The sequence below is a fragment of the Pongo pygmaeus genome, chromosome 19, assembly GCF_028885625.2.
Source record: "Pongo pygmaeus isolate AG05252 chromosome 19, NHGRI_mPonPyg2-v2.0_pri, whole genome shotgun sequence".
NCBI lineage: Eukaryota > Metazoa > Chordata > Mammalia > Primates > Hominidae > Pongo > Pongo pygmaeus.
The window spans coordinates 72190400-72216891 of NC_072392.2; the positions used below are offsets into that span (position 1 = coordinate 72190400).

General features: G+C 50.9%; 1 protein-coding gene across 2 annotated transcripts in view; it reads right to left on the reverse strand.

Moving 5' to 3' along the window:
• PLXDC1 (plexin domain containing 1) overlaps nt 1–26492 on the reverse strand; it is an 86042-nt gene that overhangs the window by 28965 nt on the left and 30585 nt on the right. For both annotated transcript variants that reach the window (XM_054458060.2, XM_054458059.2), the window contains exons 3-7: nt 13848–13991; nt 13504–13573; nt 12725–12847; nt 12010–12128; nt 10451–10550 (exon numbers count right to left, since the gene is read on the reverse strand). In XM_054458060.2, coding sequence (XP_054314035.1) covers nt 10451–10550; nt 12010–12128; nt 12725–12847; nt 13504–13573; nt 13848–13991 — 556 coding nt within the window. The remainder of the gene's footprint in view (nt 1–10450; nt 10551–12009; nt 12129–12724; nt 12848–13503; nt 13574–13847; nt 13992–26492) is intronic.

Sequence of the window (26492 nt, forward strand, 5' to 3'; positions counted from 1 at the left end):
CAACAACTGGAGCTTGCCCAAGACAATGACTTCCATCTCCATGACCAACAGATCCTTTCTGGAACCAAGACTCAGGCTGCCCCAGAGCACCATTTCTGGCAGTTTAAGGCATTCTGTTTTATCTCTGCTTCCAGGCATCAAAGATTCAGAAATACTCAGGTCCAGACTTGGCAAACACTGCTGCCCAAACAAGAAATGTTTTTGTTTTTTGTTTTTTTTGGGGGGAGGGGTTGTTTTTTGTTTTTGTTTTTGTTTTGTTTTGTTTTTGTTTTTGAGACAGGGTCTTGCTCTGTCGCCCAGGCTGGAGTGCAGTGGCACAATCTGAGCTCACTGCAGCCTCCACCTCCCGGGTTCAAGCAATTCTCCTGCCTCAGCCTCCTGAGGAGCTGGGATTACAGGTGCCCGCCACCACACCTGGCTGATTTCTGTATTTTCAGTAGAGACGGGGTTTCACCGTCTTGGCCAGCGTGGTCTCAAACTCCTGGCCTCAAATGATCCACCCACCTTGGCCTCTCAAAGTGCTGGGATTACAGGTGTAGCCACCATGCCTGGCCCCAAACAACTAATGTTAATGGTTCAAGCAAGAGGTTTGCATGTCCCTTTGTGTTTCAATGCCAGATGCCCGTGGGAGACTGCTGGCTTGGCCAGAAGAAGTTAGGAGATGACAGGTCGAACCACAAACTCCCACCTGGAATGGGTGGTTACCGTATAAAAAAATCTAAGAGGTTGGGTTGGGAAAAAGTCTTCATTCATGCATTCTTTTGTTCCTTGGCTCATGTGATTATTCATTCAATAATCATGAGTACAGCCCCAGCAGGGGACCCTGCCCCACGGAGCTTTCAGCCCAGGGGTAGAAGTAGGGGGGGTCTCTCAGCATTGAAGCAAAGCAGAAAAAGGCAGAGAAAGAAGAGGCCAGAAATGACTCGGGGAGCAGAGTAGTGGGAAAAACAGAAGTGAGAAGGGAAAAGAGGGAAGGATGGGCCCCCAGATGGATTAAAAACTTCCAGCGAAGGGCACTTTAAAGGATCCTTTATCAGAAAAGGCAAAATCAGCCAGATCCTCAGCTTCTCCCTGCCCCCACTTCCTCACGTGGCTGCCCCTAGATCCCTTCTGTAGCCAGCTCTGGGACCCACCCCTCCCTTACCTGCAGCCTGGCAGGAAGGCACACACAGCTCAGGCCCTGACATATATCTGGACTCAAGTCTGCCTGGGAAAGGACAGGAAAGTTCCGGTAAAGGAGGAGGACCAGCATGTTGGGGCCGTCCAAGGCCGTTCGGGGCCAGCCAAGAAGCAGGCTACATTCTGGAGCTCTTTGTAAGAAAATCCTCACTAACTGATCCCACTAATTCAGAATCCCTGTCAGTTTCGATGTTGGCAATGCTAAAGTTGCTTTTATACTAACCATGAAATAAAGAGTTTCTTAAGCAAATGAACAGAGGAAATAATATTGACTTCCGGCAGTCTCCCCAGCCACATAGCGGATACACTGTCCTGTGTGTTTTGAGTGCCTCTGCAAACAGATGCTGCTAATTGCACATGACTTTTCTTTTCACCAAAGATGCTTTGCAGACTCTGCTGAAAAGCCTGCGGAAGAGTTTATATGAGGAAGTACTGGTAAGAACTCTTGTGGTTTTCGCCTCTTCTACCCTCTCCCCCAGGAGTGAGGCTGTGAAGAGTCCTCCCCATCGCACCTCCCATCCCCTTGCCTAGCAGGGGTGGGGAGGAAAGTGTTTAGAACCTGGGGGAGGAGAGTTTTCCCCAGACAGGGTTCAGTGGCTGGGGATTCCTAAATAGTGAGGAATCAAAATCCCCTCTTCACATTGCCCCAGGCAGGGAGGAGTCAAACCTGGGCACAAGGACAGTGACACCACCCATTCTGTATGATCAGGTGGGCTTGGTCAGTAGGATTGTCCATGGTGATCATAGGGTCTGCAGACCAGATGGCTCTTCCTGAACTTCTGTTTCCTTTAAGCCATGATCATTTGGGGTTTACTATTACCTGCAGCTCAACCTAATCCAAACAAATTCCCTGCTTGCCAAATTGAATGTGAGACCCAAAGTCATCTGACCCCTTAGCCACATAAAAGCCATTCCTCCCCAGGAGCAGAGGCTGTGGCCCATTTTAAACCCCAATGAGGGCCATGGATACTGTCCCAGAAAAACGCATGGATGTGAACATGTTCCGCTTGCATTTCAATACTCCACATGCAGGCCTTGCACGGTGGCTCACGTCTGCAATCCCAGCACTTTGGGAGGCCAAAGCCGGAGGATGGCTTGAGCCTAAGAATTCAATACCACCCTATTTTATTATTTGTCTTTACAAATAATAAATAAATAAATAGATAAGTAAATAAGCTGGGCATGGTGGTGCACACCTATAGTCTCAGCTACTCAGGAGGCTGAGGCAGGAGGATCGCTTAAGCCCAGAAAGTTGAGGCTGCAGTGAGCTATGATTGTGCTACTGCACTTCGGCCTGAGTGACAGCGAGGCCCTGTCTATAAAAAAAAAAAAAAGGCCAGGTGCAACGGCTCACGCCTGTAATCCTGGCACTTTGGGAGGCCAAGGTGGGCGGATCACCTGAGGTCAGGAGTTCAGGACCAGCCTGGCCAACATGGTGAAACCCCGTCTCTGCTAAAAAATACAAAAATTAGTCAGGCATGGTGGCGGGCACCTATAATCGCAGCTACTCCGGAGGCTGAGGCAGGAGAATTGCTTGAACCCAGGAGGTAGAGGTTGCAGTGAGCCAAGATTGCGCCATTGCACTCCAGCCTGGGCAACAAGAGTGAAACTCCATCTCAAAAAAAAAAAAAAAAAATCCATATACAATTTTAAGATTCCCAGACTTCCTGAATTTTATGCCTGTTCCCGTAAGCTAAAAACCTCTGACAAAAAGGGATGCAATTTCCAAAACACTCAACTCCCAAACTCAAGTGGTGTCAGGCCCCTGTTCTCACCTAGAGTCACAACAGAGCAGAGGACAAGGTCTATGCTATGTCCATTCCCTTCAGCGGTGCCCTAACCCCAGCAACTAGGTCCACATTCTTGTAGTTACTCATTTTCTAAAAATGTTAGTACCTGCCCACTGGGCTCAGTGCTGGGGGCCATAGAGAGCCCCCAAGGAATTCACACCTAGTTGGGGAGGATGATAAGTTCTATGTTAAGAGTATCAGCATTTGTTGTCGCCACCACCAGAAAGAAAAGAAGAAAAAAAAAGTATCAGCGAAGTGCCGGGGGAAAGAAGAGAGAGCCGTGAATTCCACCGCATGGCGGAGCGGTTACTTGCACAGCATCTGACCTGGCCGCTGCAGAGGGAGGATAGTGCCAAGCAGTAAAAAAGATTGGAGTAAGAGGCGTTTTATACAAGGGGACTGTGTCATAGCGATGTGGACAGCCCTTAGCATGTTCAGGGAACCCAGGGGACACAGAGCAGAGCTGCCCAGGCAGAGGGCGGTGAGCAGAGGGAGGGTTTGGAAATGTGCCTGCGTGGTTGACTGCACCCAGCTGTGCCCGGCCTTGAATGCCACACTGAGGATTTTGACCTGACCTGTGGGCAGCAAGGAGTCAGAGAGTGATGTGATCGGATCTGACGGTGACAAGGAGGAACAGGAGACAGAGGGAAGGAGGACGAGGCCGGGAGCTGCTGGCAGTGTCTGGGGGTCAGGTGCTGGCTTTCACCTAGCAGGTAGACCCAACACCTCAGCGCACAGCCCCTGGAGTCAGACTCCAACCGCTCCCACCACTGAGATTTCCTCCTGATCCTGCAGAGCAGACATAGCCTCCCTGCTATTTCAGGTGGGCTGTGCTTCCCCGCCCCCTTCACCCCTCATCTCTCTGGTTTGCTCTAAAGGAGATTCTCATTCCAGAGTCACAGAGGCGCCTCAGAGGCAGATGCTACCAGGGATCTGACCCTCTCTAATTCACCCTCATTCCACAGCTTGATCAGGCACACCTTTCCTGAGACTGCCTGGAAGAAGCCCTGTGAGGGAGGCACAGATGAAACAGACACATCCCTGCCCCGACAGTGGGCTCAGTAATGTACACGGGATATGGGATAGGGAAAGAAATAAGGCACAGACACCAAGAACAGTCCCAAGAAGCAGCCTGGGGAGTTTGCACACAGGGCTGTGGGTGTTTGGCGGAGCTGAGGAGGAAAAGATTCCTCTGGGTGGAATGGGGGTGGGTCAGTCTAAGAAAGGCTCAGTGGTGGACTCCAGGATTTAAATGGAGAAGATCTGGACTTGAATTCTTCCTTTCATAGCTGTGTGACCATGGATAAGTCACTCTACCTCTCTGAACACTTGTGTCCTCATTTAGAAAGGGACAAATGTACAAACTTACAATGTTTAGGGGAAGATCCAAGACACTGTCCAGCTTGGTGCCTGGGAAAGAGGATTATAATCAGTGTGGTAGGCAGACGCTAACACAGCCTGTAGAGAGCCTCCATGGTGGCTGCCTGGTATGCACACCCAGGTGCAGTCCAGTCCCTGAGTGTAGACTGGATCCGTGACTTGGTTCTAGCCAGCGGAATGTGGCAAAAAAGATAGGATGTTACATCTAAAATTAAGCTATAAAAAGACCCTGGTTTGCGTCTTCCTCGCCCTCTGCTTTTGTCTCGCTTGCCTGCTCTGATGGAAGCCAGCTGCCACATCATGGGGAAGTTTACCAGGCAAGGAGCCAAAGAAGGCCTCCTTGGGGAACTGAATCCTGAATTCTGAATCCTGAATCTTGAATCCTGAATCCTGCCAAACCACATGAAAGCTCTGAAGCAGGTCCCAACCCTCCCTACCTGCCACCCCATCATGGGGGTAACTGTGACCCTGGCTAACACTTTTTTTTTTTTTTTTGAGACAGTTTCACTCTTTCACCCAGTGAAATGGTGAGTGAGTGGTGTGAGGAGTGAGGTGGTGCGATCTCAGCTCACTGCAAGCTCTGCCCCTCAGGTTCAGGCGATTCTCCTGCCTCAGCCTCCCAAGTAGCTGGGATTATAGGTGCCCATCACCACACCCAGCTAACTTTTGTATTTTTAGTAAAGATGGGGTTTCGCCATGTTGGCCAGGCTGGTCTCAAACTCCTGACCTCAGGAGATCCCCTGCCTTGGCCTCCCAAAGAACTGAGATTACAGGCGTGAGCCACCGCGCCTGGCTGCTGGCTAACACTTCAATCGCAGCCTGTGAAAGACCTTGAACAAGAGGTGCTGGCTGAATCGTGCTTTGCTTCCTGATCCACAAAAACTCTGAGATAGTATGTTGTAGTTTTAAGCCACTAATTCTGGAGCAATTTGTTACACAGCTGTAGCTAACTAATGCAACCAGGTGATACCAAGACGATTTAACAACTGGCTCAACACAGGCGTTTACCAACCAGCCAGAGCAGATGCTGCCTGCAGCCATGGAGCCGGGTCCTGGAGCCCATGCTGTAACACTTGATAGAGGACTGGGAGCACAGGGGGCTAAGGGGAGGGCAGGAGGGGTCGTGGGAGGTACGAGGGGGCTCAAATCAGCAGCAATTTGCCAACAAGAATGCAAGTATTTCGGTATTTTGACAACTGATACAACTGTAGTGGGGTGTACTGACTATCAGCCCAGGATCTAATATCTAGGGTTGGAACTGGGCCTTAAAGGATAGGGTGATATCCACAGGGCCCCATGGCATGGAGCAAGGGAAGCCACACGTTGGAGCTGAAGGAAGAGTTTTCTGCTGTCGCCGCTTGTGTGCAGTTTCAAAGACTGCTCCATACACATATAGCAAAGACAGGAAAACAGCTCTACTAGCTAAAAAACAGTTCCTCGTGTAGCAGCAACATAACAGAGGCACTGAAATATCAGAAACGCGCAGAAGAGTTCAAGGCCATGTTTGAGAAAGGGAAGGAGAGAGGGATATTCACATGTATCATGTATCGAGTAGGTGCCTGCTGTCTGACAGACACCCTGCCCGGCTTTATATCCAAGTCTAGGCCACTGCGGCACAAAGGCCTCATGAGGAGCCATGTGGTATGGGTGGCAATGAGTCACAGCATCTAGGACAGTTTTGTGGAAGAAAGGAGACAGAGGGCATGGGGCCCTAAAAAGGGAGACGGAGAAGAAGGGAAGGGAGGGTGAGGTGCAAGCCCCACACTTCTGTGGCAGGCTAGGCCTGAGGTACAGGCACCAGCCAACTGGCCCATGGATCAAGGCTATAACCCACCCAAATGCCGACCAGGGAGGAGAGATTCCTTATTTGCCGCTTAGCAGTGGGCGCTTTGCCCTCAAGCCACCAGAGCCATTTGCTCCCAGAACCATAAGCCGGGACCACCCTAGTTATGCTGAGAGCTGAATTAGTCCCAAGTAGAGGCAGCAAAAACTTGACCACAAAACTCCTTTCTAGTAGCATATGCAAATCAGATGCCCCTCCACTCTGATGCCCTGCCCTCTGCCATCTCCCTCAATATCATGCAGTGTTATGTGGGAAGAGTGTCTAGTGGCTGGCCCTACTGAGAGGTGGTATGCTTCGGGGAGCAAGTCTATGCCTGCTTACCAGCTGGGAATGCTGCGAGCAGGCAGATATTGGGAAGAAAGAATAGAAAGGGAGGTTGCAAGAAGGTGGAGGAAAAAGAAGCTGGTGAATTTCTGAAGAGGGGGAAGAACTCCTGGCCTGCTGGGAATTAACCAGGCCCCATTCACCAGCCCCTTGACCCTTGAGTGCCACCCACCCCACCCACAGATCTGCCCAGATGAAGGTGTGGACTGGGGCGAGATGCTTGGTGGGTGCTAACCAGCCTTTACTGGGCACCCCGCCCAAGCCAGGCACAGTGCTTGGTGCTCTGTGCATGGATATCTCAGCTAATCCTCACCACAGCCCTTGAGGGGGCTTGAGGCAACTCATTAGATGGTGACAGCCACAGCCCAGACCTTGCCTTGGGACACACGGCAAGTGAAAGAGTAGGTGACAGGCATGCCCACCTATGAGGAGGGTGAAGTGCCGGAGTCTCCGTGGAACCTACTTTGGCCACAGCTATCAAAATTGTAAATGCCCCTGCCCTTTGACCCAATGATTGGACTACTGAGAATGTAGCGTACGGAAATACTCACACAGGGGCATGAAAGTACCTACTGTATTATTTGTTATAGCCCAAGATTTAAAACAACTGAAAAGTCTACCCCCAGGGGACAGGTTAAATTAAGGTCCATCCATGGGATGGACTATCAGGCAGCCGTTAAAGAGAAGAATGAGGCAGCTCACTGTGTGCTGAGACAGAACGGTGGGCAGGATGTACTCTGTTCAAGTGCAGAACCACAGACATCGTATGCTATCAAATACACACACACACACACACACACACACACACACACACTCTCACTCACTCACCTGAAGGCTTGCAGCTCTGGAGATAACCCAGAACCCTGGTTTCCCCTCCCTTTGCCTCCAGGGAGGAGAACTGAGGGATGGGGAACTGAGAGACAGGGTTCAGGGGCAGGTGAAAAACCTAATCTCTGTACATTCTTTTATATCTTTTGCATTTTAGACCAGATACATTTATTCATGAAAAAATATAATTTTATAAATGAAGATAAAGAAATGCATTAGTACTTTGGGAGGCCGAGGAGGGTGGATCACAAGGTCAGGAGATCGAGACCATCCTGGCTAACATGGTGAAACCCCATCTTTACTAAAAATACAAAAATTAGCTGGGCGTGGTGGCAAGTGCCTGTAGTCCCAGCTACTCGGGAGGCTGAGGCAGGAGAATGGCGTGAACCCGGAAGGCGGAGCTTGCAGTGAGCCGAGATCGCGCCACTGCACTCCAGCCTGGGCGACAGAGTGAGACTCCATCTCAAAAAAAAAAAAAAAAAAAAGACGTGTATTAGTAAATGGGCTGGGCACAGTGACCCAGGCCAGTAATCCCAGCACAATGGGTATTGGGAGGCTTGCGGGGGAGGTTAAGTTGAGCCCAGGAGTTTGAGACCACCCCAGGCAACATAGGAAAACCCTGTCCATCTCTCCAAAAAAATTTTTAAAAATTAGCTGGGCATGGTGGCATGTGCCTGTGGCCCCAAGCTTCTTGGGAGGCTGAGGTGGGAAGATGGCTTGAGCCCGAGTGTTTGAGGCCACAATGAGCTACTATGATGGAGACACTGCGCTCCAGCCTGAGACCCTGTCTCTAATAATAATAATAGTAATGAATAGTAATTCATGGCTGGGCGCGGTGGCTGACTCCTGTAATCCCAGCACTTTGGGAGACCGAGGCAGGCAGATCACCTGAGGTCAGGAGTTCAAGACCAGCCTGGACAACATGGTGAAACCCCGTCTTTACTAAAAATACAAAAATTAGCCAGGCGTGGTGGCAGGCACCCGTAATCCCAGCTACCCAGGAGGCTGAGGCAGGAGAATTGCTTGAACCCGGGAGGCAAAGGTTGCAGTGAGCCAAGATCGTGCCACTGCACTCCAGCCTGGGCAACAGAGCGAGACTCCGTCTCAAAAAAAAAAAAAAAAAGAATAGTAATTCATGGAAATGGCAAAAATCTCAAAGAGGGATGTGCAAACGAGTAAAGGTGGGGAAACTCTGCGCCACTATAGCATGTGACTTTTTGTCCCTAGTCACAAAAGCTACATGAAAGTATGAAAGTGCTGTGGCGGCATCTGACCTGCGACACCAGCATGAGGACACTGCTTGTTCCTACTCCTGCACTGTTCGCTACAGAACCAGGTGTCCTGCTGGATTATAAAATGCTGAGTTATAAAGTCTACCGTAGTAAGATATTCTTACACAGGACTCACAGACCTGATGTGCCAGACATTGGGCCCAACACTTTACATACACTATCGCCTGCGTGTTTGCAGCAGCTGTAGGGGCAAAGTATCACTCTTATCCCTATTTTACAGATAAAGAAATAAACGCAGAGATGTTGAGTGACTCACCAGAGGTCAGATGCTTATGGAAAGTGTAGACTCCAGCTCAGGCTTCCAGTTCCAGAGCTGAGCCCCTAACACTCCACTGAACTTTGCATATAGAAGGTACTGGGTAAGGCCTTTTAACTAAGCCCTGGTCCTTTCCTTCAGATTAAAAAAAAAAAAAATAGATTAAAGGCCCCATTTTTCCCCAACCCTTAAATTTCTGTTAAAGACAGAGGCTTGGGGCTGGGCATGGGGGCTCACGTCTGTAATCCCAGCACTTTGGAAGGCCAAGATGGGAGGATCGTGTGAGTTCAGGAGTTTGAGACAAGCCTGGGAAACATAGCAAGACCCTGTCTCTACAAAAAATAACAAAATTAGCCAGGCATGGTGGCATGTGCCTGTGGTCCCAGCTATTCGGGAGGCTGAGGTGGGAGGATCACTTGAACCTGGGAGGTGGAGGCTGCAGTGAGTTGAAATTGCACTACTGCATTCATCCTGAATGACAGAGCAAGACTTTGTTTAAAAAAAAAAAAAAAAAAAGGCTGTGCTCAGATACTGAATGCCTCAAGGGCAGATGCCCTTCCTCTTCACTGTATCTCAACAGTGCCTGGAACATAGTGGCCCAGTGTGTAAGCAGGAACTCAGAACACGTGTACTGATGGAACTGAACAGAAACAGGCAATGATGCCTCCCCTGGGAAGCCCTGATTTCACAGAACGGCGGTACCTTGCCCTTCTACAGGAAGGTGACTTGGTGGCTCCCAAGTGTGTCCTTCCATCCAGCCTGGCATGGCAAGAGTGGAGTTGAGAATGCCCCCAGGCCCCATCAAAGCCCAGGTGGGGTGGGAAGGGCAGACCTCCCGGGGTCCTACATGGCAGAACTTGTGCATATGGCTCAGCAGAAGAGGTCAGGTTAAAAAGTCTCCGAGCCAAGAGTCTAGAAGAAGCGGCAGTGGATGGGATGCCTGCCGCCTCCCCAGGAGTACAAATCCAAGACCCTCGTGAGCACGCAATGGGGGTCGGGAGCAGGGGAGAAAGAGCTATGACCTCCTAAAACGTCAGCACTGGAGGAGGGCCTGGGAGGGAGACGTACTCCTTCAGCTACTCCCCCATTTTGTAGATGAGGCAACTGAGGCTAGAGAGATGATGTGGTTTGCTGAAGGACAGGGAGGTAACAGCATGGCCGAGGCTGGATTCCTGTCTCCTGGCATCCTATGATGCTCCCTTTATCACCTGGAGTGGGAAGGCCACAATGGTTGTATTCTGGGAGGACTCAAACCCCTTACTAGGGCATCTTTGGAGGTTTTCTACATGGAACAGGGGCTGAGTGGAAGGGCTGTGGCTCCCTTTCACCTCAACAACCAGAGCAGTGCCTCCCATTGGAGATTTTGCTGGAGAAGATGGTCCCTCTGCTATAACAAAGAAAAGCTGGAAGTCACTGGGCCTCCTTTCCTGCCTGGTTTCCCTCTCAACTCTCTCTCCCTTGTCTACTCCCTGCCACTGCCATCCCCCCAGCAGCTCAGGTTCAGTCTGAATGGAGTCCTACCCCCATCAAGGCCTCTGTGGGGTCCCTGAAGACTCACCTGGCACATCCGGGGATGGATTGAGAATCATGAAGGCATCTGATAGGCCGGTTTTGACAGGATGCTGGGAGGAGCTGATTTCCGGGACAGACATAGGGATCTGCGGCAGGGAGAAGAGGCTCCGTCCACCTCCCAAACACTCTGGGGCCCACCCAGCCCTCCCCCGTGAGCTCTAGACCCATCTTTCTGGATGGCACCACCTCCTGGAGGACTCCAAGACATTGGAAGCCCAGTGGGACCCCACCCAAATTCCAAGTCCTCTCCATACCACCTCCAAGCACGTTTTCTTCTTTCCTCTGTCTCGGTGAATGGCACTCCATGCAGGCCAGAAACCCAGGACTCACCCTTTTCCCTTCCCTTTCTTTCATTTATTCCCTTCCCCATCTAATGCATCTCCAAATTCTATTGCTTAACCTGCTAAGTGGCTCTCAAATCTGTCCGTTTCTTTCCATTTCCCCTCATCCTACTCTAAGCTGCTGTCACCTTTCTCCTAAATTAATTCCCAGTATTCCATCTAAGCCTGCAACAACCTGTTCTCCACTCTGAAGCCAGAGTGACTTTTCTCAAGGGCAAATCTGTGGTTCCCTTGCCCCGTCCTGCCCCTCACTCTCTCCCTTCCAACCATGCTGCTTTCTTCTATTTTTTTTTTTTTAATAGAGGTGTGTGTCTCACTATGTTCCCCAGACTGGTCTTGAACTTCTGGGTTAAAGCAATCCTCCCGCCTCAGTCTCCCAAAGCGCTGGGGTTATAGTAATGAGCCACCGCACTGGCTCACCATGCTGCCTTCTTTTTTTTTTTTTTTTTTTCTTTCTTTTTTTTTTGAGACAGAGTCTCACTCTGTTGCCCAGGCTGGAGTGCAGTGGCACGATCTCGGCTCACTGCAACCTCCAACTCCTGGGTTCGAGCGATTCTCCTGCCTCAGCCTCCTGAGTAGCTGAGATTACAGGTGCCCGCCACCACGTCCTGCTAAATTTTTGTATTTTTAGTAGAGATGGGGTTTCATCATGTTGGCCAGGCTGGTCTCGAACTCCTGAGCTATGATGATCCACCCACCTCAGCCTCCCAAAGTGCTGGGATTACAGGCGTGAGCCACCGCACCTGGCCCATGCTGCCTTCTTTCAGTGCTTTGTGCCAGCCGTGCTCTGTCCTGCCTCAGGACCTTTGCATGTGCTGTGTGCTGTTGTCTCTCCTGGAACATACTTCATTCTCCTCTTTGCTTCCTGAACTCGTATTTATCCTTCAGATTTCAACTCCTTTCCTCAGCAAAGCCTCCCCTAGCCTCTGCCAAGGTTAAGAAGTCTGTGAAAGGCTCAGCTAGCACCAGTCACCTCTACTTGGCAGCACTTGTCACAGTGGTGATTCTACGTTTGTCCCTGTAATTATTGTCCATCTCCGCAACCAGACTTACAGCTCCAAAAGGGTAGGACCCTCAAACATCTTGTTAACTGCTGTATTCCCAGCAGCAATCCCCATGCCTGGCACATCACGAATTCTCTAAATATTTGCTGAATGAAGAAAGGCTCCAAGACCCAGCTGTCTCTGCAGCTGGGCTCACTCACCTCTTTATAGCCAAAGACAATGCGGCCGTCACGGTGCAGAGCTGCCTGGAAGGTGAAACTGCCCTTGTCTTCCCAGCCTTGGAGATAGACATGGTCCCACTGAACCACAAAGACTGTCCCTGGGGAGAAGAACAGAGACCCGGCTGGACGGGAGATCATGCAAGGAGCAGGGCCCTACAGAAATGCCAGCCAGAGGGCAGTGGCCACAGGTTGAGTCCCTTCGGGATGATGGGGAACTTTGCAAATGTAAGGAGGCAGGAGCTGGGCAGCTCACTAAAGCAGCCTAGCTTCCGAGCAGCAGAGGAGCCAGAAGATCCTGCTTCAGCCCCAGATAGTGTACTTGATCATCTCTTTCCCTTTCCTTCTTGTCTATTCTGACTCCTTGAGATAAAAGAAGGAAGAATGTCTGTTCTCCTGGATTCAGATGGGGCTCAAGGGACATCCTGGTGAATGTAAGAAACAATAAAGGCCCCTAACATTTATTTTACCTCGACTAAGAGCCAAGCACTGTCATTTTGTTATCTCATCAGATTCTTCTGGGTAGCAGGCATTTTTGTCCCCATCTGACAGGTCAGGAAACTGAGCAGAGAAAGGTAGGTGGCCGCTTTGCTGTGGGACTGTGGGACCCTTGCCCTCTCTAGGCCTGTGCTCCTCTAAAGGGCTGGACACGGGATCCCTGGAGCTGGGTGACTTAAATTCTGAGATCCAGTCTCACCATTGTCAAAGTAAACAACTGTGGAGTTGTCCGAGTAGCCAGGGTTGAAGTTGGCCATCAGGGGTGCCACATACTGAGTAGCTGTGAGCATCCGATGGATCACGTCCCCCATGAAGATGAAGCCTAGGGTGGGAGAGGTGCAGAGGAGTCACCAGAAATGGCCCAGAGGGGCCGCTTTGGGGGCCTTTTCCCCAAGGGCAAGAAGGGCAGCGCAGGCAGAGCTGGAAGTGAGCCCGAGACTTCTGTCGCCCATCCCCATCTGGCAGGCTCTGGGTCTGGTGTGTATGGAGCCAAAGGACCCCAGATAGGAGAAGGTCCTCCCTGTCCCTTCAGCAGGGCACAGACTATAGGTCAAGGGGCAGGAAGAGGAGGGGACTCACAGCTTTCCCCATCCCTGGGGAAGTGAGATGTGGAACCGAAGTGCGGGGATTAAAGACAGGTGCCTCCTATCAACAGGGAGCCTGGCCCCAGGAGCCCAAGCTCTCAGTGAGGTCTCCCTCTCCCTCTTATTCAGCGACTCCGGGACACAGGGCTGTCCACACTGACTCGTGCTGGCCCGAGGAGACACACACGCACACACATGAGCAGGTCAGCTAATGCAAGGGGGATGCTCTGACATCCACTGACCCCCACTCCTGAGAATCAGACTCCTATTAGAGCCAAATGTGCATTCCTCCCATTTCATATAACCCTGTCTCCAGTGAGCCACCCCTGGGAGGGCCCCTGAGTTCCGGCTGAGGTCTCCAAACCCTCCCCGGGGCCCCACGATGTGGCCTTACCTCCAGTTGCTATGGTGATCTGCCGCAGAGGATGCCCGTAGAAAGGGAAATCAAAGGACAAGACCACTCTCTGCAGGGGATGGGAGAAAGTCAGCACGGGCCAAGCTGCAGGCCAGGGGCCTGGGCACCCACACTGCCTCATGCTTGTTTGGACAGAGTGGGGAACAGGCATGCCCAGGGCCACTGCTGGGCACCCCAACTCTGGCAAAGTCCCATGGGAATCCCTGGAAGGTACCTCCCAGGTCACAGACCTCGGGCCACAGTCATGCCCACTGACCAGGCAGGGTGGGTTGGCCCCCGGCCTCCCAGCCCAGGGAAGCACGGCTGGGGACTGGGGCACTCACCGAAGCCTGCCGGTGGGTGTTGGAGAGTATTGTGTGGATCTTCACTTGGCTCCGGTTGGCCTCAGCCACATCCACCCACAGTTCCCGGCTGCGGGGCTCGCTGGGGCCATAGAGACGGGACACATAATAGCTGTGGTTGTCCTCCTGCCAGTACCCAAGACAAAGCCCACAGGAGGTGTGAGTAGTCGGCATGCCAGGATTCACTCTCCGCCCTTCCCCACTCAGATTTCTGGGTACAGGAAGTCACCACCCTCCCAGGGTGCTGGACCTGTGGCCCCAAGGGCTGGTTTAGGCCTAGGACCCCCTGGGCTCCCCCCTGGCCCCAGACAGCTCACTAGCTGGCCCCTAGCGGTGCCCCAACAGGCCTGGCCACGGCAAAATCCACACCTGCTGCACTCATGCTCAGCCCTCCCGTTCCCAGACAAGCCAGGAGGCCGACAGCCCCGCATCCCTTCAGACCAGGACCAAGGCTGAGCTTGGCTTGGGGCGTGAGGGAGGAACAGACAGGATGGCCTCAAACCAGGCCCTTGTTTTCAGGGAGCTCCCAGGCCAAGGGAGAGTCATACTGCCCTGGAAGAGTACCCTATTTAATGGAAAAGAAAAATCTGGGCTGGACGCGGTGGCTCACGCCTGTAATCCCAGCACTTTGGGAGGCCGAGGCGGGCGGATAACTGGAGGTCAGGAGTTCGAGACCAGCCTGGTCAACACGGCAAAACCTCGTCTTTACTAAATATACAAAAATTAGCCTGGCCTGGTGACACATGCCTGTAATCCCAGCTACTCGGGAGGCTGAGGCACAAGAATCACTTGAACTCGGGAGGTGGAGGTTGCAGGGAGCCAAGATTGCGCCACTGCACTCCAGCCTGGGCGACAGAGCGAGACTCTGTCTCAAAAGAAAGAGAAAAATCTGGATCTTAGAAGGCACCAGTCTAAAGGAGGAGGCTGCCTCTTGGTCCTGGGGAGTTTCCAGTCTGGAATGGGACTTATATAAACAGAGGAGCAGACACAGATCCTCAAGCAGAGCTAATACAGAACCCAGAGCCCACACAGCATCACCAGGGCGGTGGGAAGGGGAGAGAAGCAGCAAGGATTCCTTCAAGGCGTATCTTTGAGCCTTTGCTGTGTGCCTGATGGAGATGAAATAAAGAAGCTAGAATGCTATGGGCTGGGGGTTCATTCTGCAAAGGCTCTCCTGCAGAGGAGCACTTGGGCCAGGGTTTAAAGGAGGCCAGGGAAATGGTTGGCAGAAAGACTTAAGAGCCAGAGAGGGGTGATGTGGAAGTACTTCCTGGAGCCGACCCAAGAGCACCGGCCGCAGGAGGAAGGGAGGCAGGGCAGGCAGGTTCCCTTGGCAGCCACCGCCACAGAGATGAGGCCACTGACCCGTGAGGAGCCCTCGGTCATTAATCAGGCTGCCCAGCAGGGTGGCGGCAGACACAGCAGAGTAAACGACATTCTCCCTGCCAGGCTGCCAGCTGCCCGCTGCCCAGCCGGCCCTTGCCCTGGGCCCAGCGTGAGCGGGGACAAGGGGTTCCTGCACTCCTCACCTGCCAGAAGGCACTCTGCTCTTACAACAAGTGACACAATCTGGGGACCTGGGGTCGGGGCAGGCTGGGGGAAGATGAGCGGAAGAAGCATGGTTGGTTGGTGTCAGGGGCTATTCCCTCTGCCACTGCCCTCCCTTCCTGCCTCCAGACAGCCCATGCCTCCACCCATCCTCAGCACGGTAGTCAAACCAATCAAAAACACCTCGCTCTGTTCACAGGCTATCCAGGGCTCCCTCAAGACACTGTCCTCAAGGCGAAAACCAAAGCTCTTAGGCTGGCATGCAAGATCCCACCATCAGCCAACTCCAGCCTCTCTCTAGCTCCTTCTCTCTCCTTTCACCACCTTGTGCATCCTTGTGTGCCCACCCCCCAGACCAGACTCCCCTGACAGCCTCAAGCCACCAGTGGTCACTTGTGCCACTGCCCACGCTGGTCCTCCTGTCTGGAATGGCCGCCCTCACCTTCTCCCCTTGACAGATTCCTGGTCATTCAACACTCGGCTTAAACTCTGCCTTCGTTTATTTTTGAGACAGAGTCTCGTTCTGTCGCCCAAGCTGGAGTGCAATGGCATGGCCTCGGCTCACTGCAACCTCCGTCTCCCGAGTTCAAGCGATTCTCATGCCTCAGCCTCCCAAGTAGCTGGGATTACAGGCGCACGCCACCATGCCTGGCTAATTTTTGTATTTTTAGTGGAGACGGGGTTTTACCATGTTGGCCAGGCTGGTCTCAAACTCCTGACCTCAAGTGATCCACCCACCTTGGCCTCCCAAGGTGCTGGGATTACAGATGTGAGCCACCGCGCCTAGCCAAACCCTGCCTTCTTATCAGCCTTTCACCCCTACCTCCCCAATGAGGAGGACCTCCACCCCCTGCAAGTGGCCTCCACCATCCCTTATTTCAGGGAGTCCTCAAGGGGTGGCTCATGTGTACTATTTGCAAGAGTTACATGGGGCCACTCTTGTTGGATTCCTGGTTTTATTCATAAAGCCACCTGGTAGGGGGGCTGCCTTGATGCCACGGCCCCTGGGGTGAGGGCTAAGGATGCTGCTTCCCATTGCTGCCACAGCCACCAGCCCTGGAGTCTCGGGAGGGTACCCAGAGGGGGACACACTGCTCTCCAGCTCTGCCCACAGGCACTGAAGCCACTGCTTCTGCCCAGAGCTCTTGGCCTCCCTCGGGAAAGCAGCTCCCTCTGTTTCTGCCCCTTTCCCCACCCTGCAGAAGAACTAATGCTTCATGTTTTTCCTTGGTGTCTGTCACTCCTATTTCCACCCATCTCTGCTGGAGACCCCTATCTCAATTTTTTAAAAAATCACCCATCAAGAAACAAAGCTCCGTGCATAGCACCCTGTGCAGAGAGATCTGCACAAAGGAAGAGTCCGATGGCCACCTCCCAGCCTGCTTCCTAGATTCACAGGTGAGCAGTTTTTATTCCACTTCCAAGCAAAAAAAATATAGGGGGCCCTGCCCAACACTGTACATCTGATAGTCTGCAGGACCCCAACTCTGCAGCTGGTTATGGTTCACCTGGGACCACCTGCCACGGCCATAGCTACAGCCTGCCCTCTTCCCCGCAATTCAAACAAAAAAGTGGCTTATTAAGAGACATCAGTTAGCCTAAAATTTTGCCTGAAGAAAGGAAACCGAGTTTAGATGCTATTCAGCCCATCTTTTCTTTCTTTTTTTTTTTTTTTGAGACGGAGTCTTGCTCTGTCGCCAAGGTTGGAGTGCAGTGGTGCAATCTCAGCTCACTGCAATCTCTACCTCCTGGGCTCAGGTGATTATTATGCCTCAGCCTCCCAAGTAACTGGGATTACAGGTGTGCGCCACCATGCCCAGCCCAGCCCATCATTTAAATATTTGTTTGCCCCTGGACTACGAGCCCCCGACACGCAGGGATGGGCAAGGTCACCTCTGTGCCTATGGCTCAAGGTCCCTCACTTCCTCCATGCTTAGGAAGTGTTTGCTGGAAGTGGGGGTGGGGGGACCAGTGCTTTGCAATGTGTTAAAATTAGGGAAATAAACCTGCATCCCTAAATCCTGGGCTATCTTATGATCTGTGGGTGAGGGGAAAACGAGTGGCCCACCTTAACACAGCCAGCACCAGATAGCCCTTCCATCCTTTTGCATGCTGTAGTGGGTTTCAACTGTGTTACCCAGAATGATATGTTCAAGTGTGAACCTCTGGTACCTATGAATGTGACTTTATTTGGAAATAGTCTTTGCAGATGAAACAAGTCAAGATGAAGGCAGACCGGATTAGGGTGGGCCCTAAATCCAATGACCGGTGTCTTTATGTAAACAAAGAGGGAGATGTGGATACACAGTCGCAGAGGAGACACAGGGAGGATCCCTGTCTCAATGAAGGCAGAGATTAGAGTGACGCTGTTTACAAACCAAGCACACCAAGGATTTCCAGGAGATCCAGAAGCTAGGGCAAGACAAGGAAGGCTCCTTTCCCGGGGCCTTGAGAGGGAGCGTGGCCCTGCTGACACCTTGATTTCAGACTTCTGGCCTCCACAACTGCAAGTGAATACACTTCTGTTGTTTTCAGCTACCAAAATTGTGGCAATTTGTTCTGGCAGCCCTAGGAAACGAATATCTGTGCCACAGGTGTGTGTTACCGTGGCCCAGTTGGGACAACCTGAAATTGTTTTCCCTGCTCCATGTCATCCCCTTGCTTAAGCCATTCTGTGCTCCCCAGTTGCACTCAGAACACAGGTTACGCCCCTTCCGCCATTCCCTTCTCTTCTTTACTAATAGAAAATTGATTTTGGATTGAGCACAGTGGTTCATGCCTGTAATCCTAGCACTTTGAGAGGACAAGGCTGGAGGATCACTTGAGGCCAGGAGTTCAAGACCAGCCTGGGCAACATAGTGAGACCCTGTCTCTATAGAAAATACAATAAAATAAAACAATTCACTGGATATGGTGGTGCATGCCTGCAGTCCCAGCAACTCAGGAGGCTGAGGCAGGAGGATCCCTTAAGCCCAGGAGGTCGAGGCTGCAGGGAGCTGTGATTGAGCCACTGCATTCAGCCTGAGTGACACAGTGAGACTCTGTCTCAAAAAAAACAAAAAACAAAAAACAAAAAACATTGATTCTGTAGCAACCAGCAATGTAGCCATCTAATAAACCTCATTCCCTGGATGTCTTAAGGATTACCATGTGACACAGGCTGGCTCATGACATCAGCTGAAGGTTCTAGTGGAGCCTTCTGAAAGAGATCAAATTTGACTGCTTGTCCCTCTTATCTTTGCCCTTCTTCTTCCTGCCTGGAATGCAGACACGATGGCTGGAGTTCCAGCAGCCATCTTGTGAGTATAAGGACAAGAGCCACACCCTAAGGATGGTGAAGTGGAGAACTAGATGGAGACTTGGTCCCTGATGACATGCTAGAGGGCTGCTCCTTAAGTCCCTGGATTTAGCTCTCTGTTACACGGAAACACAAATCCTTCCCCATGTGTGGTGGTCTGGCCCCAACTCAGCACCTCCTCCTCTCCCCTGCTCTCTTGTTCTGGGAATCACCACACAGTTGTCTGCCTCAGGACCTTGGTGCCGCCTGTGCCTCAAAATTTCTTCCCCTTCCCTGTTCAGGAGCTGACCCTTCCTCACCTATCCAGCCTCAGCTCAGGAGTCACTTCCTCAAGAAAGCCTCTCTGATTCCCTGTTGGATTCCCATCACACTCTGTGCTTCTTTCTCCTGGTGTTTTGCACACTTGTGACAATTTACTTGGATTTTATACACATCTTCATGTCTGCCTTTCCTATAAGATCATAAGACCCCAAGAGTAAGGTCAGCCTTTATCTATCGTATTTAAGCATAGAGCATGTGTTCAATGGAGGATTTGTTGAGCAAAGAATGACCACAAAGTACAGCTGCCTGTTTTACGGGTACCACTACATAGTCTGAAGTCCAGGATAGGATCATTTTACCAAACAAAGCAGGACAGCTGCAGATGCTAAACAGGTGCTCTCAGGTAAGTCTCAGAGTCAACTGAATACACTTTCCACCTGGGAACCTGAGCGCGCCAGTGTTTAAGATGGTTGCTTTGAGGCTCGGTGAAAGGGCTGGTTTCAATCAGCCTGCTTCCTGGGCCCCGCACAGCGAGAGCTTTCCCCAAACCTCCCAGCGTCTGAAATGAGTGCCCGGGACAGAAGCCACGCTCTGCAGTTGTGAAGCCCAAACAGATGCTGACGTGTCTCTTGCCGCCTCAGCTAAGACTGCAAAGCGTGAGCTTCCTGGGAATGCATCTTCCTGGCCCGTTGCTCGGAGTTCTCTGCTTCACAGCAAAGACAAGCGGTCTGATCCAAACTAGTGCTGTTCTGCAGAGAAACCAGGCCCTGTGTCACGTGCCTCAGCTCTGACACCTGGATGATCCTTGGACTCATTCTTGGAGTTCCCAATGACCCCTGCAATGGCACCTCTTAACTGACACAAAGCTTTCATCTATTCTGACTTAAGGAGAGTCAGAAATGAAAGGAGCTGCTGCCTCTAACTCCTAAGCTGATTCTCTCCAATGAGTCAGCAGATCCCAGGGAGGGCAAGAGCCTCGAAGCCTAACGATGCCCTACTCAGGCCAGCGAGGGTGAGGCCAAGCTCTGCTTCAGGCCTCAGAAGTGCCAAGTACAGCTGGCCTGCCAGGGGAAAGACTGGCTCGAGGGCAATGCCATGCAGAATCTGCTGCAGGTCCCAAACAGGCCCAACAGACTGCCCTCCTGGCACGCCTGACTTTTATTACTCCAGGACAGTGAAGCCAGGAGTCATATCTACTCAGCTCTGGCTGAGGGTGGCAACAGAGTGATGGGTGAGGCTAAATGGCACCCTGGAAGGAAGGGGCGACTTGCAGTGGGATCACTCCTGGGCAGAGCCAAGCACAAAGCCTGAAGGGGAGCATCTGGGAGCGTGGGAGGAAGGAGAAGGGAAGCTGGCATTTGCTGAGTGGTGATGGGACAGTGCTGGGCACTTCGTATTTGTTACTGCAGGGCAACCCTAGGAGGTGAGCACTAATATTAGTCCCGTTTTCTCAGTGGGGAAACTGAGACTAGAAATCATGTAACTAGGCCAGGCATGGTGGCTCATGCCTGTAATCCCAGCACTTTGGGAGGCTGAGACAGGGCAGATCACCTGATGTCCGGAGTTCAAGACCAGCCTGGCCAACATGGTGAAACCCATCTCTACTAAAAACACAAAAGTTAGCTGGGTGTGGTGGCAAATGCCTGTAATCCCAGCTACTTGGGAGGCTGAGGCAGTAGATTCAATCGCTTGAATCCAGGAGTGGAGGTTGCTGTGAGCCGAGATTGCGCCACTGCACTCCAGCCTGGGTGACACAGTGAGACTCCGTCTCAAAAAAACAAAAAATAAAAAGAAATAATGTAACTGTCTGAAACCAGGTCAGTTCCACTCAAAGACAGTGACCTTTCCTCTATCCACTGTCTCTGAGATCTTTAAGCAACAGCTCTCCAGGAAGGTGACTTAGGCTACCTACCAGTCACTGGTTAAACTCTCAATCAGAAGGACCACTGTCTGGAGGTTGGAGCTCAGGCACAGCGGCGCATTCATCTCCACCCCCAGCACCTCCCTAGCGCAGGGGCTGGCACCTGGCATCTGGTGGGTGTTCAGCATCTGCTTGCCAAATGAGCTGAATCACAAGGATTCTGCAGCCGATGGTGTCAAGACTGTGCTGAGAATGTGCAGTGTGGCTCTGACAAGGACAGCATCCTCCCCCATCTCCAGTGGCAGGTGACACAAAAGCCACTTGTGGAAGAACCAGCTGCCTCCTCTGGGAATCCAAGCCCATAGACAGCATTCCCAAACCTGGGACATCCTGGACACAGGAAGGTGTCTCTGGATTCCTCAAATTCTTCTCTGAGGAAGTAAAGCCAACAAGGCAGATACCTTCGGGGGCAAGGAAGAGAAACCCAGATTGAACCCAGCTTCAACACGGAGGACATGTGTTAGAACAAGTGTCTGAGAGCCCGGCAGCAGGGCAGCAGGCGTGGAACACGGATGATCCTCATGTCATCAGGGTGTTGTCCTAAGTGTGACTGCCTCCTGGTCCAAAGAGGGCTGCCTGTAGCCACTGAGGCAGCATGCTTCCTTATCGGGTTCAAAAGGAGAAACCTCACACCAAGAGTGGAACGCAAGATCTTCGCTTCAGTCTGATGTGGCCCCCGATTATTAAAGGGGCCAGGGCGTGCCAGATTGGTTAAACCAGTCTACTTCCCACAGGAACTGGGGATCGTGGCTTTGCTAGGAATGGGGAATGGAAGCTGGGTGAGCAAAGGCCTGACATCAGGATTGACAGGGAATGTGGCTCAATGACCAAGACTAAGCTCTTTCAGTCTTTCTTCTCTGCCACTTTCAGTGTGGGCTTCATTGTAAGGCTAGGCATCTTGTAGTGATGGAATGGCTGACAGTGGCAACTAGCCCTGGCTCATGGAAGCAAGACAGGAACAGCACACATCTCCCCGACCACTGAATGAACATGTGTGCTTCAAGATCGCAGGGCCAACCTGGGTCCCCTGCCACCTCTGGACTAGGGAGCCCTAGATGCTAAACAGCTTCCACCTAAACCAAATACCAGCTGGGGGGTAGGATTATCACGGAACCCAAGATCCCATTCCTATTGTACAAGGCTGTAAGGTAAAATATATGTTGAAAAGTCAACCACAATGTCCACTTGCCATCTGAATCCAGCCAATGAACCAGTACTCTCAAAAGACAAGAAGCACTTTGGGAGGCTGAGGCAGAAACATCGCTTGAATCCAGGAGTTCAAGACCAGCTTGGGCAACATAGTGAGACCCCCCCAAGTCTACAAAAAAAATGCAAAAATTAGCTGGGCATGGTGGCATGCACCTGTAGTTCCAGCTATTTGTGAGGCTGGGGCAGGAGGATCGCCTGATCCCAAGAGATCAAAGCTGCAGTAGGCCATGATCATGCCACTGCATTCCAGCCTGGGCAACATAGCAAGACATTGTCACAAAACAAACAAAACCAAGAGACATGCCTTTTACTTTCTGGAAGCAGAGCTGAGTAAAGGGTTTGATTGGCCAGCATCCTGCAATCTGTCCACATGCCCAGGGAGGTGCAACAATTCTGCCAACCACTCAGGCCTTGTGGAATGAAAAAGAAGAGCCTTCACCTGGGGCAGGGCTGCTCCATTGCCAGTATTGATTGTCTCCATCCAGTTCTTTGAGGCCAGAGTTTACCCAGGTTCCTCAGGGCTGAGCATCAGTGATGCAATTAAAGCTATTGCCACCTACCCGGGGCGTTCTAGAACCAGTCCTTTTAGTCTAGAATTCCTTCCTTCCCTCCTTCCCTCCCTCCCTCCCTTCCTTCCTTCTTCCTTCCTTCTTTGTTCCTTCCTCTCTCTCAATCTCTTCCTTCCTTCCCTTCTTTCTTTTTTTTCTTTCTTTCTCTTTCTTTCTTTCTCTTTCTTTCTTTCTTTTCTTTCTTTCTTTCTCTTCCTTTCTTTCTCTCTCTGTCTCTCTCTCTCTTTTCTTCTTTTTTGAGATGGAGTTTTGTTCTTGTCACCCAGGCTGGAGTGCAATGGTGAGATCTCGGCTACTGCAACCTCTGCTTCCTGGGATCAAGCGATTCTCCTGCCTCACCCTCCAGAGTCTCTGGGATTACAGGTGCATGACACCACACCCAGCTAATTTTGTATTTTTAATAGAGACAGGGGTTTTACCATGTTGGCCAGGCTGGTCTTGAACTCCTGACCTCAGGTGATCCACCCACCTTGGCCTCCCAAAGTGCTGGGATTACAAGCATGAGCCACCATGTCCGCCTAGTCTACAATTTCTGATGCTCCTGAAACATCAATGTTGTATGGAGCCCTGCTAACTAAAATTCCAGGTGTGATATTATATTTTAAATAATATCCTTGTACCAGACATGTTTTAGGATGTTCTATCCCCATCCCAAGGACGTTTGCCCCCCACTCATAGGACCTGCTGAGTTGACTACACCCATCACAGTCTCCCACAGGACCCTGTGCTTCCTCAGACTGATTGGACATAGGTAGTCACATGATTCAAAAGCAGCTCATCTATTGGAAGCCTACAATCTACAGCTTGTGCAGCCTGAGCCAATCAGATCACTCCCCTGGGAGGGTGAAATTGGGAAACTGAGAAGCTGGTGGCAAGAGATCTGAGTTGAAAGATCATGGAGACTTAGGAACTGAAACCATTCAAGATGGACAGGGTCTGTGAGAAAAAAAGGAACTGAAACCATCTTGAGCTGTCTGCAGAAGACTTCTGATCCACAGAAAGGAAAAGGCAGACCTTATATACATCTGGCTTCAATAAACATATGATGAATTAATGAAAAGGAGGCAAGAACTGGGGGAGGGGACCTGGTTCCCAACAGCTTTCCAGCTTCCTTGAGGTCTGGCTGTCCTTCATGTCCAGCCCTTGGGTCTCCCATGATCGTCTTCCGCACCCTCACGATAATCCTTCTCTGTGGGACAGCTCAAATAGCTCCTCAGAACCAAAAGGACCTTAAATAGAATAGCCTTGCTTATGAGGTGATCAGAAGAAAAACCTCCAGGGTGAGCCCAGGCAGTCCTTCATTGATACAGACAGCAAGAGTCTGAATGAGCCCACCACAAAGCAAGGATACATGTTTGAGATTATGAATATGCTAATTACCCTGATCTGATCACTATACGTTATATGTATTGAAACATTACTATGTACCCCATGAATATGTACAATTATTTGTCAATTAAAAAATTAAATTAGATAGGGCATGGAGGCTCAGGCCTGTAATGCTGGTACTTTGGGAGACCCAGGTGGGTGGATCACTTGAGCTCACGAGTTCAAGACCAGCCTGGGCAACATGTTGAAACCACCATCTCTACAAAAAATATCAAAACTGGCCAGGGGTGATGGCGTGCACCTGTAGTCCCAGTTATTCAGAGTCTGAGGCAGGAGAATCGTTTGAGCCTGGGACGTTGAAGCTGCAGTGAGCCAAGATCGCACCACTGCACCCCAGCCTGGGCGACAGAGTAAGACCCTGTCTCAAAAAAAAATTTTTTTTAACTTCATTTTTAAAAAGAATATGAATGAGAAAAGAGAACTGAGAAACTAAATTTCTGGGAGAACTTTTCCCTGGCAACACATCAGCCACTGTAAACTATAAATAAAATCCTAAGTCCCCCAACCAACTGAATGGACCCCCTCTTGGCCAATGGGACCCCAGAAAAGCTGAGTTCCCAGCCATAATGGGATGGGAGGTCAGACACACCTCATTGTAACCCTTCCCTTTTGCAGTTTAGACACAATTACAAGCATTAATATTAAAATAGAGATCAGAAGACAGACAGGACTCTGTGGCAATATGATATCAAATTATAAACAGGACCTAAGGCCATGACAGGCATGGGTTAAATCACGCACCCCTGCAGGCCACTCTGATCCAGCGCTTTTTTGTTTTGTTTTGTTTTGTTTTGTTTTTTTGAGATGAAGTTTCGCTCATGTAACCCAGGCTGGAGTGCAATGGCACCATCTCGGCTCACGGCAACCTCCGCCTCCCAGGTTCAAGCAACTCTCCTGCCTCAGCCTCCCAAGTAGCTGGGATTACAGGCGCCCACCACCACACCCGGCTAAATTTTGTATTTTTAGTAGAGACCGACCTCAGGTGATCCACCCTCCTCGGCCTCCCAAAGTGCTGGGATTACAGGCGTGAGCCACTGTGCCTGGCCTGACCCAGCATATTGAGTCTTGCTCTGACATATCACATGACATATCAGATAAGGCATGAGATGATATGACTCTGGCAGATCATATGATACATGGCATGATATGATTGGCAGATCACATGATGATTAGCAAACTTCTTTATCTTAAACATTCTTTTCCACTGACTCCAAGTTTTCTATTTTTATTTATTTTAGATTTTTTTTTTTTTTTTTTTTTTGAGACAGGGTCTCACTCTATTGCCTGATCATGGCTCACTGCAGCCTGAATCCTCGACCTCCAGGGCTCAAGTGATCCTTCCGCCTCAGCCTCTTGAGTAGCTGGGATCACAGGCATATGCCACCACACCCAGCTAATTTTTTTTTTTTTTTTTTGAGACAGAGTTTTGCTCCTGTTGCCCAGGGTGGAGTGCAATAGCACAATCTCGGCTCCCTGCAACCTCCTGGGTTCAAGTGATTGTCCTGCCTCAGCCTCCCAAGTATCTGGGATTACAGGCATGTGCCATCATGCCCAGCTAATTTTGTATAATTTTATATTTTTAGTAGAGACAGGGTTGGGATTACAGGCATGAGCCACTGCACCTGGCCAAACACCCAGCTAATTTTTAAATTTTTTGTAGAGTAAAGGTTTCACCATGTTGCCCAGTCTGGTCTCAAACTCCTGGACTCAAGTGATCCTCTCACCTTGGCCTCCCAAAGTACTGGGATTACAGACATGAGCCACTGCACTTGGCCTCTACTGACTCCGGGTTTTTGAACAAAGCCTTACTCCTTTAACCAATTGCAAATTAAAGAATCTCTGAACCCACCTATGACCTGTGAGCTCTCACTTCAAGATAGCTCACCTTTTTTGGGCCAAATCAACATATAAACTCCATATATTAATTTATGACTTTGCCGGTAACTTCTGCTTCCCGGCATAAAGCAGAGTTGTCATCTGTCTCAGGATCACTTACTCAAGGCTTCTTGGGTTTGTGTTTTCTCCAGGCTGCAATCAGTCATAGAGGCTCAGAATAAACCTCCTAGTTTGATTTCTCCGCCAACACCACCATGATTCTTCTTCTCTAAAGTCAATCACTGCTAGCTTCTTGGCTGGCCATTGGGAAAAAGAGTCCCATGGCTTGAAATTCACCAACTTTGGGGATACTTCCCAACTGCCACCATAGGCCCCTTATCACGCTGCCACCCACATGGGCAGTTTTGATGGAGGAACCCTACCCATGGCAAAGACTAATAACTGCCTCCCAATAACCATTCTCTCCTTCTTCCTGGAGTCACAGAGGCTCCCAGTTATAGCTAGGCACACAGCCACACAGTTAAACCATATTTCCCAGCCCTCCTTATGGCTAGGTATGGCCACATGACTATGTCTGGCCAATGGAAGATGAGCAG